General features: G+C 43.9%; 1 protein-coding gene across 2 annotated transcripts; it reads left to right on the top strand.

Annotated features, from left to right (window-relative positions):
* Nucleotides 1-2,797: 2,797 nt before the first annotated feature.
* LOC311004940 (cell surface A33 antigen-like) lies at nt 2,798-19,613 on the top strand. Of its 2 annotated transcripts, none has more exons than XM_083997176.1 (8): nt 2,798-4,759; nt 5,895-6,052; nt 6,158-6,338; nt 7,062-7,225; nt 8,831-9,047; nt 9,159-9,323; nt 18,705-18,821; nt 18,958-19,613. In XM_083997176.1, exons 1-8 carry the CDS (start codon nt 4,705-4,707, stop codon nt 19,011-19,013), a joined length of 1,113 nt encoding a protein of 370 aa, XP_083853302.1. In that variant the 5' UTR covers nt 2,798-4,704; the 3' UTR covers nt 19,014-19,613. The 2 variants fall into 2 exon arrangements, with proteins under 2 accessions (XP_083853302.1, XP_083853301.1); XM_083997175.1 differs by having other exon boundaries at nt 6,158-6,374.
* The last annotated feature ends 305 nt before the right edge of the window (nt 19,614-19,918 follow it).

Here is a 19,918-nt window from a genome sequence, read left to right as displayed (position 1 = left end):
GACAGTTTTCGAATATTTACAATATTGTAGCCTACATATTGGAGTACTTACCCCGTAATATTGCACATGGTTAAGATGATATATAATAATAAACATTATTTACATAGCACGTTTCAAAACAGGGTTACAAAGGCCTTTACATCATACAATATAAAAGAGTAAAGCAAATTAAAACCGTATAAAACTACACTGCAAAAATTCAAAATCTTACCAAAAATATATTTTTGTTAAAATGTCATTTCTAGTCAAAACAAATCTAATTATACTAAAAATAAGACTCATCACATTAAAAAGTAGCTTGTTTTTTTTTTAGACACTTTTTACTTTTTTAAAGCAAAAAAAAATCTGATAGTGGAGCAAGTTTTTCTTTCTTATTACAAGCACAAAAACCTTGCTTTCACTGGCAGATTATTCCACTTATTTCAATTGAAAATTAGTTTGAAACAAGTGAAAATGATCTAAAAACAAGTTAATCCTTAGGTGATGAGTCTTATTTTAAGTGGAAAGAGATTAGTTTTGACTAAAATTGAGACATTTTGACAAGAAATAAGAACAAATATTCTTGGAAAGATTTTGAGTTTTTACAGTGTAAAAGACAATGCCGGTATAAAAACATCCTCTGCCCCTCACATCGACTCTCATCTTGTACTGTAAAAGTGAACGGATTCAATAGATTCATGGTGAGAATGAGAGTAAGTGGTGGTTCTGCAGGTGTTTGGTGATAAAAGTGTTGAACCAGGTTTGACCACACGATGGTGCCAGAGGGAAAGTTAAAGGCTCATCTGAGTTATTATTACAGCGTGTCATTAAAGCAGATATCAGTGGAATGTTTTTGTTAATATAAGTCCTAAATAGTCCTATTTTCCGTCAGCAATCACTTACATGAAGTATTTCAGCCTAAACACGAGTCTCTCCGTCACTCTGCTCTGCTGTAACCCGAGGAGAAAATTTTCCTTGTGGGATACAAGTGTTATCCAATGAGGAGAGAGAACGGCATGAAGGGCTGTGTGTGCAGCCAAGGGATGCGCGTGAATGTGGTGACGTAGCACGAGGACCAATTGATGCCTGACAAGGGCGGGGGCTGCTAACTCATGGTGCGTTCAAAGAAACTCGTACTTTGTGTTTTTCCTTCCTGTGAAGTCATACCAGTTCGATCTGGTACGAGTTCACGGGTCGGAAGTTACGAGTGGCCGTTATAGGGAACTTTCACAGACAACAGGATGGTAAAAACACGAGCTACGGGTTACCTGGAACGCTACCAAGTCGTAGTTGTGACTTGAAGCTGTAACTTACGGTTTCAAAAGCCTGCCTTGAACGCAGCATTAGCCGAAACGGCCGTGAAGCTGATATCTGCTTTAATGTGTTTGTGGTGTTGATCGTCATGACAGATGCTGTGGCTTTTGAATTCATATAATTGTTTAGAGACTCTTGATGTTAACACCACTCTTATCACCTATGAAGCTGAATGTTATTGTGAAGCAGAGTGCCAACCTCATGCTGCAAAAAAAAGCATCTGAGAGTGAGTCATGATGAAATGTCATTGGGGGCGATGGCATGATGGAAGTGTTTTCTCCGTCTGACTGCTGTAATTTACCTGATACCCAGAGAGTTTCTGCAGAGACTGAGGCGTCTGCTGACTCTCAGGATAACAAGGCATCACAGGTAGCCTACCAGAGATGAGAAGGCGCTAACAAGCCATTAGCAGAGAGAAATGATCCATGGTTGAAGCCCGAAACAAAGGTATAGAAACAACGATGACCGGTCAAATCCAGCAGGATGTAATAGGCCGTGGAGACAGAACATCTCTAATCCCTCGCTGATCTCCGTGAGCTGCCAGACTCTTCCCGTGCTTTAATTGTGTGAGGTAGCAAATGAAAGATGTCCTGCGGTCTGGAGTTATTGTGTGCAGGTGAGATAAGACTGCTGAGAGCACAGGGGATGAAATTGGTTATAGTGTTAAGTACAGAGCGAGAGGAGAGGATGAGGGACAGAGAAACAGAGCGTGGTAAAAGCACAACACAACAACACAGGTGAATGCATGCAAGCAAACACTAATCCTTTATTTTTACCCTTTCTAAGAGCTACTGGCTTTGTGAAAATACAATAAAAGGAAGTTCATCATTCAGACAAGGAAAAAGGTTTCTCGGGTCTGAAATGTCACAGAAATATCAAGCCAAACTCCAGATGTGGCGACACCAGCTGTGATCGATACTCGAGTCGACTCGGGAGTGTATGATAATGAGCGCACAGCAGGAACAGACAGGTTAATTATCCTTTGTTTGCCCTCCCCTGCCTGAAAAGGCCACAGTGAAGCTGTTCTGTTGCACAAAGGAGAAACAAGAGTTTAACAGGTTTTTTACAGCAGTCGCCACAAAAACACTGTGAGTCCCACTGACAAATAAAAAGAATAAACCTTCAGAGCCTCCAACACTTGGCTTTAGATTTGATTAAGAACGTGTCCCTTTGTAGAAAATGAGATTCACTTCATCAAACATAATGAAAATCTACATTTCTTTATTACACACTAAAAAAATGTTGGGTTATCTCTGTAACCCAATTTCTGAGTTATTGGTGTGGTGTTAAACTTTTGGGTTATTTTTCCAGAATGTAACTCATTTTCAGGGTTATAGGCTATGAATTTAACCCAATTCCTGGGTTGTTCAAATAATTGGGTTATTTTTCAGTGAGTAACCCATTCGTTGGGTTAAGGGTGTAAAAATAACCCAACGTTGTAGTTAGCATAACCCAACTCTTGGGTTGAATATTCAACCCAAGAGTTGGGTCAACAAAGAATAACCCAACGTTGTAGTTAGCATAACCCAACTCTTGGGTTGAATATTCAACCCAAGAGTTGGGTCAACAAAGAATAACCCAACCTGTTGGGTTAAAATTAACCCAAAAAAAGGGGTTCGTCCTTATTTGAACCAGCAGTTGGGTAAAAATTGGGTTATTTTTTAACCCAACTGTTTTTAGTGTGTAGTTTGTTTGTCTGTTCTGTTACAATACATACAATCCTGATTTGATACATATTCTGCATGCTTTTTATAACATACAAGTCTTTTCGTATATGAGAAATATGTTTACAAAAGTGATGATGTGATGCAGCTGATGTTATTGAGGAATAATTCTTCTCATGTTTTGTCTGCTCAGGTGCTTTTGAGAAGAGTTTCCTGTTTCCTGTGGTCACAGCAAAACAATATATTCTATTATATTCAAACATGTCACATAAGACCTCATAAGGAACTACCGGTATGGACGAATAGAATATGTCAATGGACATGAAACAAACAACAAAAACTAACAACAGGGACTTGGTATCTGTTTCTTTAACCTTTACCAGTATCAAAAATAGGAAAATGCCCGTGCACAGCGACAGTCGAGGTGCTGGTATAGTGTGGCGTAAGAGTACAATCAATAGAAAAAAAAAACACAAAATGTGGCAACATACTGCACACTAGACTGGGTGAAGAGGATCTATGATTTATTGAGCAACGCGTTTCACAAAAGGCTTCTTTGAGACCAGGAAGTCATGGGATTTAAAGCAGGAAACGGTACTCAGTCAATCAATTTACATAGGTAATTGAACAAATGACGCAAATGATTACAGAACGGGAACTGTGTATGATTGGACCAGAGAGAGAAGAGTGCGGAGACCAATAAATTCCAACCAATCTAGGAGGCGAAACCACACCGCTCGAGCACGTCTTCCTCCCACTCGAAGAGAAACACTTTTTTAGAGAACGATCTTGCAAAACTGGTAAAAAAAAAAAAAAGAACACGGGCAATACAACTCAGAACATTAGTTTCACCGAAAGACAAGCTCTCAACGAACTGTGTTCGACCCAAAAATAATCATTAGGTGGCTCCATTGTTGTTCAAAATACATATGATTATGTGGCTGAAGCAATAAAGCAGCTAAATAAGGACACAGTCTATCAGCCACTGTCAACAGATCCTAGAAAACTCTTCAAAGACAAAAGAGATGAGATTCTGGACAAAGCACTGAAGAACAATAAAAACCCAAAAACAATATGAATTCTTCAAGGTTTATCATCCATCCACCCCACTGTTCTACTTGCTACCCAAAGTTCATAAACGGCTCAATCAGCCCCCGTAACAACTCCATATCAGAGCCCTTAAGTCAATTTGTGGATTATTTTCTAAAAGACATTGTAAAAACTCTCCCATCATACCTAAAGAAGCACATCTGGTTTCATTTGACGTTGAAAGCTTATACAGCAACATACCACATGACGAGGGGTTAATGCTCTGACACGTTACCTTGAACAACAATGTGTGATGTCCCTTCAGAACTACTACTGGATTTCTCAGAGTTCATTTTAAAATCCAAAGAAAATTCTTCCAAAGCCTGAAGAAGCCTTTTGCGAAACACGGCAGCGTTGCTCAATAAATCATAGATCCTCTTCACCCAGTCTAGTGTGCATTATGTTGCCACATTTTGTGTTTTTTTTCTATTGATTGTACATTTACCAGTATTTAGACTGACTCATTTTCAGACTTTGGACGTTTCCCCCTCATGTTTTGGTCCTGGTCTGCTGCACCGTCCTGTAAAAGCCTGTGTACCCGACTGTGTAAACAGAGCCACTGAACTACATTAGCTCTGCGTCTGGCATCAACGCTGCTGACAGACACAGGAAAAACAACATCAACTACACTTGGGAGAATCCTTGATGACTGGAGAAAATGAAAGTCTTAGTGATGGAGGGAAGGATTTATGCGTTGACTCTGCTGTGTCTGGGTGAGTATTCCTCTGATACATGACGTTGCTCCTGTTTGTGCAACTTCAGGTTCCCAAAAGTAAAATATTTAAATAAGAAAAAGTAGAGAAGCCTGCATATTGTCTTGAAATTACAGTTTGTTGTTTGTAATGAAAATGAAAATCTGCAGTTACAACCAACAATTATTTTCATTATCTACCTCTTATTTTCTTTAAATCATAATTACCGTTTTTTTTACAATCTGGACCTTATTTCTAGCATAAAATACGATAATTTTCTCACCCAGATAACTCATTAGTCATTACAAGTCATTCTGATGAAATGAGCTCCAGCCGAGAGCCGCGTATAGCCATATAATGGAGTCTACAGGGCAGCAGAATGCAGCCTCTAAATAACACATTATCTGCAGAGAAACTCCTTCATTTCACCAATATTTAGTTCTGATAGGCTAGTGCTATTCCCCTCTGAGTCCGGGGTTAGCTGTTATCAACATCCAGGGTCTGTAGGTTGACCTACGGCTCATTCTGATAATAATCATTCTGCTTCGGCATTCAGGTCCATTTTTATCTCAACTAGCCGGAGCTTTAGTGAGTCCAGGTTGAGGAGAGGAAGCCTGTGGAAGCTGAACTTCATCCAGCTGCTCATTTTGTTCTGACAAGTCAGAAACACGCAGAAACGAACCGTAGCATTAGCGCTAGCAACAAGCCGCGCTGCACGGCGCTCAGAGATGACATCATCCAGGTCAGAGGTCAGTAGGTCAACCTACAGACCCCGGATGTTGATAACAGCTAACCCCGGACTCAGAGGGGAATAGCACTAGCCTATCAGAACTAAATATTGGTGAAATGAAGGAGTTTCTCTGCAGATAATGTGTTATTTAGAGGCTGCATTCTGCTGCCCTGTAGACTCCATTATACGGATACGCTGCTCTCGGCTGGAGCTCATTTCATCACAACGACTCGTAATGACACCAAAGTTATCTGGGGGAGGAAATGATCGTATTTTATGCTAGAAATAACGGCCAGATTGTAAAAAACAGTAATTATCTTTTAATACTGCGACTACCTTTCAACAGAAATCCTCAAATCACAGTTGATTGTTTTTATATGGTAGAAAAACTTATGGTAATAATCAATATGATTGAATCACTGACAGTGTTGCGTGGAGTTGATGCAATACATGTGAGAATACCTCAGGAGCTGTATGAGCATTTAGAGGGCGACACCGTCACACTGCCCTGCGAGTTTACTACCAGATCCCGGACGGCCCCATTAGTCATCATCTCGTGGTCCACTGTGACTGACACTAAAGAGGTCAGTACCCACCCACCTAGCCACATACCGAGATCAATTTAATGCTCAAACATCGACAGCAGCTCTTTGTTCTCCTCCTATTTTAATGTTCCTGTTGTGTTACAGACTCTGATCCTCATGCACTACTCTACTCCTGGTGTTACTGACATCAAATCAACATATGAAGGCCGAGCATCAATAGACGTTGACATCCGCTCTGGAAAGGCCAACCTCAAACTGTCCTCTGTCTCAGTCAGCGACAACATGGTTTATGAGTGTCGTGTCCAGATCCCAGGAGATGACGAGGGTAAACCGGCCGATACTGCTCGTCTGGTGGTTCGAGGTAATGTTGAATTTGACACTTAAAGGAATAGTTCACTCAAAATTGAAATTTCACTCATTATCTACTCACCCTCATGTCGACTAAGGGCTGCAATATAATGGTTGCAAATGGATACCAACTGTCTTCGTAACAAAAAGACACACCAAAAAACATCCAAATACCTCCATGCTGCTCGTATGTAATGTCCGTCTTGTATTGAAGCCCCGCAATGCGAAATTGTTCCGAATAAAATTAAATAAGTCTATATTTTAAGCTTGTTTGTAACGCCGGCGTCAAATCTCGCGAGATTTGGACGGACCAGGAAGAGGAGCTGCCGTTACAAACGAGTTTGAAATATAGACTTATTTAATTTTTTACGGAAAAATTTCGCATTTCGGGGCTTCAATACAAGACGGACATTACAGACGAGCAGCATGGAGGTATTTGGATGTTTTTTGGTGTGTCTTTTTGTTACGAAGACAGTTGGTATCTATTTGCAACCGTTATACGGACATGCACTGCTACGCCGAGACCCCCTGTAACTCAGAGAAGCCACAGAGGACTCTGAAACTTCTCCCAGCCCTTAGTCCACATGAGGGGGAGGAGATAATGAGTGCAATTGGATTTTTGGGTGAACTATTCTTTTAAGACGCTGTGGTCACAAGATACATTCTAATTATATAATCGATATGATTGAATCATTGACAGCGTTGCCTGGAGTTGGTGCATTACAAGTGAAAATACCACAGGAGCTGTACGAGCATTTAGAGGGCGACAACGTCACGCTGCCCTGCAAGTTTACACCTGCCAGACCCCTAACCCCTCGCTCACTAGTCATCATCTCGTGGTCCACTGTGACTGACACTGAAGAGGTCAGTACCTACCTACCTACCTACCTACCTACCTACCTACCTACCTACCTACCTACCTACCTACCTACCTACCTACTTACCTCCCTGTTGACCGACCGACCTACCTTCCTATGTACCTGCCTGCTAACTGACCGACCTTCCTTCCTACCCAACGTGCTTCCCATCGTCCTATGTACCTACCTACCTACCTTCCTACCTACCTGCGTTCCTACTTTCCTACCTACCTACCTACCTAACATCCTTCCTACCTCCCTACTGCCCGACCGACCTACCTTCCTACCTAACGTGCTTCCCATTGTCCTATGTACCTACCTACTTACCTTCTTTCCTTCGTTCCTACCTACCTATGTTCCTACTTTCCTACCTAACTACCTTCCTACCCATCTACCTATGTACCTACCTATTCTTACCTACCTACCTACCTTCCTACCTCCCTACCTTCTACCTACCTACCCATCTACCTATGTACCTACCTATTCTTACCTACCTACCTACCTCCCTACCTTCTACCTACCTACCCATCTACCTATGTTCCTAATTACCTACCTATTCTTACCTACCTACCTACCTTCCACCTTCCTACCTACCTACCTACCTACCTACCTACCTACCCATCTACCTATGTTCCTACCTACCTACCTATTCTTATCTCCCTACCTTCTACCTTCCTACCTACCTACCTCCCTACCTTCTACCTACCTACCCATCTACCTATGTTCCTAATTACCTACCTATTCTTACCTACCTACCTACCTACCTTCTACCTACCTACCTACCTACCTACCTACCTACCTACCTACCTACCTACCTACCTACCTACCTACCTACCTACCTACCTACCTACCTACCCATCTACCTATGTTCCTACCTACCTACCTCTACCTACCTACCTACCTACCCATCTACCTATGTTCCTACCTACCTACCTATTCTTATCTCCCTACCTTCTACCTTCCTACCTCCCTACCTTCTATCTACCTACCCATCTACCTATGTTCCTAATTACCTACCTATTCTTACCTACCTACCTACCTTCCTACCTAACTACCTCCCTACCTTCTACCTTCCTACCTACCTACCCATCTACCTATGTTCCTAATTACCTACCTACCTTCCTACCTACCTACCCACCCAACATCCTTCCTACCTTCCTTCCTACCTAACATGCTTCCCATTGTCCTATGTACCTGCCTACCTACCTTCTACCTAGCTACTTATACCTACCTTCTTTCCTTCGTTCCTAACTACTTATGTTCCTACTTTCCTACCTAACTACTGACCTATTCCTACCTTCCTACCCATCTACCTACAGTATGTTCCTAATTACCTACCTATTCTTACCTTCCTACCTACCTAACATCCTTCCTTCCTACCTACCTACCTACCTACCTACCTACCTACCTACCTACCTACCTACCTACCTACCTACCTACCTACCTACCTACCTACTTACTTAACCTTCCTTTATTCCTACCTACCTAACTACTTACTTATCTGCCTGCCTACCTATCTCCATAGCGGTAGATAGGTAGGCAGGAATGTATGCAGGTACTACCTACCTGCCTACCCCCTTAATGTTCCTCTGCTGCTCCTGTTGTGTTACAGACTCTGATCCTCACCCACTACTCTACTCCTGGTTTTACTGACATCAGATCAAAATATAAAGGCCGAGCATCAGTAGACGTTGACATCCTCTCTGGAAAGGCCAACCTCAAACTGTCCTCTGTCTCAGTCAGCGACAACATGGTTTACGAGTGTCGCATTATGATCATAGGAGATGACGAGGGAAACCCGGCCGACACTACTCGTCTGGCGATTCTAGGTAATGTTGAATTTGACACTAAAGAAACTGGGGTCACAAGATAAATTCTTTCATTGTCACTTTTAAGGACAAACACTCACACTTGCTTTCTGTTTCTCTTTTTGTTTCCAGGGGCTCCATCCACGCCCGTCTGTGAGATCCAGGGCGTGGCAGAGTACCAGCAGAACATCAACCTGACCTGTGTTTCTGAGGGCGGCTGGCCACGACCCACTTACAGGTGGGAAACTCGTGATGCACAGAATGAAGCTCGTGTTCTGGACCCCAGAGCCACTCAGAGTAAGTTTCAGTGGGACAAACAGTGGAAAAACACAGGTCAGCATAAAAATGTGTTTATTTACGACTGACCGAACTCATCCCTCAAGGGGTAGATGTTTACAGTAAAGCTGGTGTGTGGGTTTTGAAAGGTTTGAGACTAATATTTGTTTTCATATTTGGGAGTTGAAAAAAAAAACAGAATCACTTATTTACTGCCTTAAAGGGATACGCCAACTTTTTTTTTTTTTTTTACGTGTCTTGCCTCACTCCCGAGTCCATAACCAGCAGATAGACACCATCCTTTCCACTGTGCGTGCAGTAACAAGGGAGATAGAGTCGTATCGCCGTAATTAGCTTAGCTCAAACTCTGGAAGTGTATAGGTAGTGTTAGCCTGCCTCCTACCTAAAGTCACTAATTAGCTTAGCTCAAACACTGGAAGTGTATGGGTAGTGTTAGCCTGCCTCCTACCTAAAGTCACTAATTAGCTTAGCTCAAACACTGGAAGTGTATGGGTAGTGTTAGCCTGCCTCCACCTAAAGTCATCAGAGAAACTCTTCAGCAACTCTAAACGGAAACCGGCAGGCCGATCTTCGTCTCAGAGCTGATGTAACAGTATTACTTATTCTAACTGTTAAAACAGGTTCGGATTCCCCGGCCACACCAACACAGACAACAAGATGAATAAATTAAAATCAGTTCTCTTTTTATTAAAAGAGTCAAAGTCAACTTGAGAACTGAAAGATAAAAGCAATGAAACAGTTTTTCTTTTCTTTTTATCCAACCAGAAGTGGGCGATATCACCATAAAAGTCCAGTCGAGTTATGTCCGCTTAATCGTCCAGCTGTGATTTTCGGACTCCCGGAAAAGTCTTAATCCACTGCGGCTGGCCCAGAGATCCAGCGTCGGAACCCACGACGTCGTCCGTCCACTGTAGGGTGAAGAGGAGGCGCAAATCAGTGCCAGCCTAGTCGCACATTAGAACTCCCACACACACACACACATACACACATAAGTGTGGTCACTTCCCTTTAGCAGGTAAGTTGTAGGCCCATCATAATCATCATCACAGGTCGGATCCGTCCCCCTGGTCTCGCTGGCAGGAGCTCTCTCTTTTCAGGAAGGAGGACAGGTGATGTGAGAGGCTGCTCCAACCCCGACGCGTCCGACCGGCTCTCTGTCTCTTCTCTCCACCATGGCGTTCTCCTTATTAGGTTGCCAGCGCACAGCTGGCGAGCGAGCCCGCTGATTAGCGGCGCACCGCTTTTGCGTCAGAGTCTGATGTGTTCACGGAACAGTTCAAAACAGGTAAGTAGGCAACACCATCATGAGCATAATAAAATATTCAAAACATATAAACATAAGAGAGAAGAATCACTACACACAAACAAATCAAACATCACACTCATATTTGCCATCATTTACCTGTTCGTTATACTGTTCACAAAAACACCATTCTATGACACTCCTCCCCCCTTTAACACTTGTCGTCCCGACAAGATTTTAATACCCATACCTGTCTGGAGGGTTACCCCTATTTAGTCTCTGTGATCTTCGCAAAGGGGACCCATTAATTGGGCCTGGTCTCGCTGGTGGTGCTATTGGAGGCGCTACTGTATTATCTACAGGGGCCTCAGAAGGAGCAGCAGCTTGGGGCACAAGGGGCAGAGGTAACAGTATGGGCCAAGGGTGGTGGGCAGAGGGAACAATAGGGTTTGTGGTTGCTTCAGGGGCTGGTGGTGGCGCTGCAGGGGGGTCAAAAGGACAGGGGCGGAGATGGTTTCGGTGGATGTGTCTGATGGGGCCTTCCTTTCCTTCTGGCCTGATCTGGAAAACTGGTAGACCTGGGCGCACTTGAGCCAAGATAACATATGGCTGGGGCTGCCAATAAGGTGCCAGCTTGCTTTGGTCTCTGCGTCGGAAATTTCGCAGAAGCACACGCTCTCCAGGTAGCAAGGGGAGATGTTTTTGTCTCTGATCATACCTGTTCTTGTCCTTCATCCGACTTTCTCTGGTCTTTGTTTCCACTTGTTTATAAACTTTTTGCAGAGTCTGATGGTGATGACGAACCCACCCTTCTAGGTCAAGTCTTTGTGTCAGTGGTGGTGCGTCAACCACTGTTTCAATGGGCAGGCGGGCGTGCCGGCCAAACATGACAAAGTGTGGCGTCAGTCCTGTGGTCCCGTGAGGGGTGTTGTTGTACATCTGGAGCAAGGTGGGTAAATGTTCTGGCCAGCGTGCTTGATCTTCCTGGCTTAATGTGCCTAAAAGAGACAGAAGAGTCTTGTTAAGTCTTTCACAGGCCCCATTTCCTTGGGGCCTGTAGGGTGTGGTTCGAATTTTAGAACACCCATACATGCTGCACAACTGTGCTACTGTAGCTGACTCAAATGCTGGGCCTTGGTCAGAAAGGATTCGTTCCGGGCACCCCCATTGCTGGATAAGGTGACGCCAGAGGACACGTGCTGTGGTGGCTGCCGTCTGGTCTTTTGTAGGGATGGCCCAGCCAAACTTGGAAAAAAGATCAGTCATAACCAACAGATAGGAATATGTGTCACCCTGACGACCAAGTGATAGGTAATCAATTGAAACAATTTCCAAGGGGTAGGATGTTAAAATAGGTACCAAAGGAGCTCTTACCTCCGGGCCTCTCTTCTGCTGGGTACAGATCATACATGTTGATGTCCAGGACTGCAGATCAGTACTCATGCCTGGCCAGAAGAAGGTTTTTCTCAGTAGGGCCTCAACTTTTACTCCGCTCATGTGACCAGACATGATGTGATACTTCTCCCATAACTCATGGGTCCAGTTGGTTGGTACGATAATCTGGTTGAGGTTTAACCCAGTGTGGCGTTCCTGGGCTTTTCGTTTCAACACCCCCCCTTGGATGTGTAGCCGGTTCCATTCTCGAAGGAGGCGCCTTACTGTAGGTGGACTAGTTTTCCTGATTTCAGCTCTTGGAAGGCGGCCTCCTGTTACCCAGTCTCTCACCTGACTTAGAGTTGGGTCTTTTTCCTGTCGTTCTTTCCAATGGTCTACAGGATCAAGTGCAACTTCCAGCTCCACTGATGTCGTCTCTGCCTGGGTTTGTCGGGGGGGTCCAATTTCCTGGGGTAATCTGGACAAGACATCAGCATTACGGTTGGTAATACCAGGGCGATACTTAAGCTCAAAGTCAAAATTTGCCAACTGGGCCACCCAACGCTGTTCAGTGGCCCCTAGGTGGGCTGTGTCCAAGTGGACAAGTGGGTTATTATCTGTAAAAGCCACAAATTTGTTGCCCCACAAATAATCTTTAAACTTTTCAGTAACAGCCCACTTGAGAGCCAGAAACTCCAGTTTGAAAGAACTATAGTTTTGATCATTCTTCTCATTGGGATGCAAGCTCCTGCTGGCATAAGCAATGACTCTCTCTCGACCATCTTGCTGCTGTGCCAGCACAGCCCCCAACCCTCCGAGACTAGCATCAGTATAAAGGTGGAATGGCTTTGAAAAATCAGCATAGGCTAAAATTGGGGCACTCACCAATGTAGTCTTCAAAGTGTCAAATGCCATCTGGCATTCTGTGGTCCAGTGGATGGCGCTCTTCCCCTTCTGTACAGCCGTGCCTACTAAGAGAGCATTTAAAGGTGCTGCAACTTTGGCAAAACCTTTAATGAACCTTCTATAATATCCGACAAACCCAAGAAATGATCGTACCTGTTTGATTGTTGAAGGGATTGGCCAGTCCCGTACGACAGCAGTCTTTTCAGGGTCTGTGGATATGCCGTCCCTGGAGATGACGTGACCCAGGTAAGTGACTTTTCTCCGGAACAGGTTACATTTATGGGGTTGCAGCTTCAGGCCGTGGTCTGCCAGTTTCTCAAAAACTTGTTCCAGATGTTGAATGTGCGTGTCGAAGTCAGGGGAATACACAATAACGTCGTCCAGGTAAATCAGGAGAGAATCATTCACCTGGTTACCCAGGCAACGCTGCATTAAACGCTGGAATGTTGCCGGGGCGTTGCAGAGGCCAAAGGGCATCCTTTGAAACTCGTAGAGGCCCATAGGAGTGGTGAACGCCGTCTTTTCTCGATCCTTTGGATCCATTTCTACCTGCCAGTATCCACTGGCTAAGTCGAGGGTAGAATACCAAGATGCTTGTTTTAGGCTGGTTAGAGATTCTTCAATTCTGGGCAGAGGATAAGCGTCTTTGTGGGTGAGGGCATTAAGCTTCCTGTAATCTACACAGAAGCGCCAGGAACCGTCCTTCTTTTTCACAAGGACAATGGGGGCAGCCCAAGGGCTAGAGCTCTCTTTGATGACTTCATTGTCTAGCATCTTTTTAAGGAGTCCTCTCAACTCAGGGTAAAGGCTGGGTGGAATTGGCCTATAGCGCTCCCTGCTGGGTGGGGCAGAGCCAGTGGGGATTGAATGGAGTACAGCACTAGTCTGTCCAAAATCCTCTTCTCCTGCTGCAAAGATCCCTCTCCATCTTTGTAACAGGGCATCCATCTTTTGTTGTTGTTCAGTTGACAACCCTTCTCCCGTCAGCAGATTAACTGGGTGTTGGTCTGTTGAGGTGATTCGGTTTACCTGGACATCCACCTCTACTACGCCTGGTTTCGAGGGTTTCAACACCAGATCTTTTTCCCCCCGGATCTGGTTTGGATCAACCTGGAAAACACTAGCAAGGGGGCGTCGCTGAGGTATGAGGATGGGATAAGGATTCAAATTACATACCCTTATGGGGAGACGTCCCTTCGTCACCCAGGCGACAGACCGTGCCACTTGCCATTCATCATCTCTTTCTGGTCCCTCCACCAAGGCACAAAAATCAGATGTGGTCTCTGCCCCATGCAGGTGTGTCCACAGCACCATCTCGCTGTTTGGGGGTACATAGACTGCATCTTGGCGGGTCAACCGAGCCACTCCAATCAGTTTATCTGATGGTTCAGTCTGTCCCACCTTTTGGCACACAGCAAAAGCACGTTCCCACTGTCCCTTAGCCTGTGAGGACATGGTGGCGCCAAATGCAGTCAGTCCAGGGTGAATTCCCTGGAACAATTCTTTCCAACAGTGTGAAATTACATTCATTCCAAGGATACCTCTCTCTGCATTAAGACATTCATCTTTGACAATAATGACTCCTTTACCTGGTATAGTTATACCTCCCACTGAGAAGTCCAAAATGGCATAGCCGATATAGGGAATCTGCAGTCCGTTGGCCGCCTTTAAGGTAAGCCAATGCAGATCTTCTGGACTCCGCTTCTGTACTCCACTCAGCCATTTCTGGAAGAAAGTTTCACTAAACAGTGTTACTTGTGAGCCAGTATCGAGCAAACAGGGCACCTTCACTCCTTCAACTAATATTTCCACCCCTGGACACTCTCCAACCAGAGATGGTTTATCAGTTCCGTTTCCTTGGGCCCCTTCCCCAACCACTTGGCTCTCAGTGGCCGGGGCAGTCAGTTTAACTGCCTCCCTCCCTGGGGGCAGCGCCTCTGGATATGGCCGGCTTTTCCACAGCCCCTACAAATGGGTTGGCCCTGTTGATCCCATTCAAATTTCTGATATGGTCTAGGAGAAGGGTTATAGCGGCCATCTTGGACTCTACCTCTAGGGCGTGAGGTCAAATCTTGCACAAAAGGGGTACTGTGTGGAGAGAACTGGCGTTTAATCTCTTCTTTAAGAGTCTCTGTTATAACAGACAATTGATCTTGCATTTCTTTCTTAAGTTCAGCTCTTATTGTTTGTCTCCATTCTTCCAAGCTAGGTGTTGCTGTAGTCTGTCGTGATTGTGGTACTGTAACACGTGAGGTACAAGCAAGTTCTGTCTTCATTTCAGTTTCCAAGGCTTTAGCCTCCCTGGTCACCTCACCAAAAGACATTGTAGGGTTTCTACGCACCTGTCGTTGGAGCTCTTGTTGCACCGTTCCTGGCCTCAAACCCAGGACAAGCTGGTCTCGCACAGTCATCTCATCCTGGGCAGATCCAGCTGGTTCATGTTCTCGCCATGATGAGAACAGTTCACGGAGCCTGAGAACATAAGCTGCAACATTTTCTTGTTCCTGTTGGTGACATTTAAAAAATCTTGCCCGAAGCTGTGCTACCGGGACGACACGTCCATACAGTCTCTTTAATTCTTCAAGAATAGCGGTGCTGGTTGAGCGTTTGACTGGGTCCAATAACCGCATTTCTCTTTTTGCTTCCCCCTCAAGAGCCCCAAAAATAAAGTCAATTTTCTGTTCCTCATTCAAGCCCTGTGCCCTCAGCATTGCCTGAACCTGGCCATCCCATTCTACAAAACTCAATTTACTTTGATCTCCATCAAATTTTGGGATCCAGGGGACCCCCATAAACCAAGGCATCATCATTGCATTTATTACTGGTGGACTCACAACAGGATTTTCAACTCTGGTCACATTTTCTCTCTCTTCACCATGTCCCCCACCTTCAAGTTGCATTACCTGTTCATCAGCCATACTGTGTGGTGTGGAAAAGGGAATCCTGCCGACAACGCCACTTATGTAACAGTATTACTTATTCTAACTGTTAAAACAGGTTCGGATTCCGGATTGTATTCCGGATTGTATGGGTAGTGTTAGCCTGCCTCCACCTAAAGTCATCAGAGAAACTCTTCAGCAACTCTAAACGGAAACCGGCAGGCCGATCTTCGTCTCAGAGCTGATGTAACAGTATTACTTATTCTAACTGTTAAAACAGGTTCGGATTCCCCGGCCACACCAACACAGACAACAAGATGAATAAATTAAAATCAGTTCTCTTTTTATTAAAAGAGTCAAAGTCAACTTGAGAACTGAAAGATAAAAGCAATGAAACAGTTTTTCTTTTCTTTTTATCCAACCAGAAGTGGGCGATATCACCATAAAAGTCCAGTCGAGTTATGTCCGCTTAATCGTCCAGCTGTGATTTTCGGACTCCCGGAAAAGTCTTAATCCACTGCGGCTGGCCCAGAGATCCAGCGTCGGAACCCACGACGTCGTCCGTCCACTGTAGGGTGAAGAGGAGGCGCAAATCAGTGCCAGCCTAGTCGCACATTAGAACTCCCACACACACACACACATACACACATAAGTGTGGTCACTTCCCTTTAGCAGGTAAGTTGTAGGCCCATCATAATCATCATCACAGGTCGGATCCGTCCCCCTGGTCTCGCTGGCAGGAGCTCTCTCTTTTCAGGAAGGAGGACAGGTGATGTGAGAGGCTGCTCCAACCCCGACGCGTCCGACCGGCTCTCTGTCTCTTCTCTCCACCATGGCGTTCTCCTTATTAGGTTGCCAGCGCACAGCTGGCGAGCGAGCCCGCTGATTAGCGGCGCACCGCTTTTGCGTCAGAGTCTGATGTGTTCACGGAACAGTTCAAAACAGGTAAGTAGGCAACACCATCATGAGCATAATAAAATATTCAAAACATATAAACATAAGAGAGAAGAATCACTACACACAAACAAATCAAACATCACACTCATATTTGCCATCATTTACCTGTTCGTTATACTGTTCACAAAAACACCATTCTATGACACTGACAAAACTCTCCGGTAAGGCATCTTGAGCGGTCAAATGCCGGTAACGGGACGAGGTCGGTCAAAACGGAGGGTTCAAGCAAAGATGCTTTATTTTGGTTCAAGCTAGCTACATCGAGGGTAGGTTAGCTTCCTGTTTCAAAGTAAAAGCACAAATTCTATCGTCATGGTTTTCTCTATGTAAAGGGTAACGGGTGTTTTATTTTGTGAAAGTAACCGGAAGTGCGTTGGTCACAACGGCTAGCTTGAGTAGCGCCGAATTCGTCCCAACAAAATTGTAAACAGCTGGTATTTAGACAAATTAACGACACACTGCTGATCTAAACGGCTACTTTCTCTCCTAAACATGTTTGAAATGTGGATAAAGTCATATATTTACAGAGTTTAGAGCTAAAATGAAATCAGCTTCTGACTGCTGATTTCAGCTCGGGTAGGAGGCAGGCTAACACTACCCATACACTTCCAGTGTTTGAGCTAAGCTAATTATGGGTGATCCGGCTCTATCTCCCTTGTTACTGCACGCACAGTCGAAAGGATGGTGTTTATCTGCTGCTCATGGACTCGGGAGTGAGGCAAGACACGAAAAGAAATGTTGGCGTATCCCTTTAACAAACACTCCATATCATTTCATTAGGATCATCAACATTCAGACAAGAATGCATATGAGACCAGATTATAAAATTTGACTTTGTTGTATGGAGCAACATTTGCTTGTCCAGGCGTCAGGCAGGGTAATGACTGTACCTGGGACTCCCAGGTATCTAACCTTCAGTAAAGTGAAACGTCTGAAAGAACTGAAGACGTAAAAGGCGGAACTATGAAGGATTTTTACCATAAGTCTATTACATTTGTACCTTAATTAACCAGCTCCAGAGTCCTAGTGCTGGTTAAATCAATGACTTGTAACTAGTTCCAGGGAGAATGGAGGCTCTCTGCCTTCCACCTAGCGTCTCTTGGCTGAAAACCAACCTTGTAAGATCAGAGCTTCCGACCCGGTGTCCCAGCTCTCGTCTCTGCGGCACCACCACACAAATATTTGTTCTGAGACTGAGGAACATTACCTTTGAAGTCAATGTATACTTTCAAATTAGGGCCAGTGGCGTGAATTTGTGGAAATATTTTCGATAAAAGTCTGGAAAAAAGCCTTTTTTTTTTTTATGATTTAAAAAAAATCTAAAGGAAAAAAAAAAAAACATAGAAAAAAGTGGTAAGATTTCTAAAAAAAAATAAAAAAGTAAAATATTTTCTAAAAAAAAGTGAAAAAAATCTCAAAAAAGTTTTTTTTTTTATTCTAGAAAAAAGTGGTAACATTTTTCAAAAGTTTTAAAATTTTTTTGGAAGAAACTGGTAAAATTTCTCAAAAAAAAATAAAGTAAAAAAATAAAGATAGGTAAAATTTCAAGAAACAGTTGGGGATCCCTGGAGGTCCCCGGACCACTTTGAGAACCACTGAAATCAATGACTAGTAACTAGTTCCAGGGAGAATGGAGCGTCTCTTGGCTGAAAACCAACCTTGTAAGAGCAGAGCCTCCAACCCGGTGTCCCAGCTCTCGTCTCCATGGCGACACCGCCACACAAACGTAACGCGCTAACCCGTAACCCGTAATCTCTTGTTGATGACAGATAAGACTACACAGATATACACATGGTAGATGATAAATAACCTTATCCACCGCTCCATGGATTGATTTCTCACCGGCTTCGTTGCACTTGATGACAACCATGACTGAGAAGCTCCACAGATAACCAGCAGGAATCATTCATGAGGCACCTTGCACTTTCCCGCAGCTCCACTTGGATCTTTCTGAGCAGTAACACTGTGGTAATAGTAGATGTAGATGTACAGCAGATGAAGATGTAGATGTGTTTGTTTCAGGGGGAGGAGTCCTGTCTCTCCACGATATCTCCATCCACACAGCAGGATATTACATCTGCACCTCTGCCAACAAGGTCGGCTCTGCATCCTGCAACATCACCCTCGCAGTCAGGCCACGTGAGTAAAAACTTCCATTTTCATCAACGATCTAGAAATGTAGCAATCCCGATAAATACCATTTTTCTTTGCAACGATTTGTTTTAATATTGTCCACTCACCTGTTCTCCTTTTCCCATCTCCTTCGATCCTGCAGCCATGGTGTTAAAGTGGCCGACTCTGGATGATTTGTTGTCTTGGGTATCAAACTGAACACATAATTTCTGTGAAGAACAACCTGCTTCAGCATGTTTCTGTCTTTGCATTCATCATCAAAAGTGAATTGCATTTAGATATTTAAGGTATAAGAGAAGTGAAAGCTCATTTATTGTGTTTAAAATTCAAATGTTAGTGGGAGCTGCTGTAGCCTATTTACTGTGCCAAGAGACTGTTTTAACGTTGCTGTTCACCAATCAATCAGCATCTTCATGTTTCAACACTTGCTCCAAATCAAATGGAATATAAATAATGCACTTCCTGTGAAACATGTTTGGGTGAATTTGGTTTTAGACCACAGCACTCAGCGTACGGCAGAACAGGCCATTAGACAAACACTCATCGTTTCCAGTCGTACTGTAAAAACCTCAGCATCAAAAGCCTTTCTACCTCCTCTTCTAATGGAAATAATTACTTGTTGGAGCAGAATTATTAGTGTTTATTTCTGTCCATCTGATGAATAAAAGTGACAACAGTCCCACGCTCACAGCTCTGTTTTTGTTCTCTAACAATGACTGGAGGGAAAAACCTGGATGTTCTGCTGCCAGTATATAACCAAGATGATAATAAAATAAATAATAATTTTAAAAAATTAAACTGGCCTGTTGTGTTCAAACACAATTTGCATATATGCCATCACAACTGTCTTTAACTCTGATGATATGAAACAATAGAAAACAAACTGACACATTCTGATGTCTAGGGAACCATTCAAAACTGAACTGACCCCTGTGCCCTTATAAAATCATATATATTGTTATTACAGACACAGAATTAACCAAATATTTAAATTTTAGAGAGTGTGACAGATCTAATTCAGACTACATTTCAAAACGCTGCCGCTCGAGTCCTCAATAACACCAAGAAAGTGGACCATATCACCCCAGTCCTCAGATCACTGC

The sequence above is a fragment of the Trachurus trachurus genome (genome assembly GCF_905171665.1).
Source record: "Trachurus trachurus genome assembly, chromosome: 3".
NCBI lineage: Eukaryota > Metazoa > Chordata > Actinopteri > Carangiformes > Carangidae > Trachurus > Trachurus trachurus.
The sequence above is the reverse complement of the archived record's forward strand: the minus strand, read 5'-3'. Positions and strand labels throughout refer to the sequence as shown.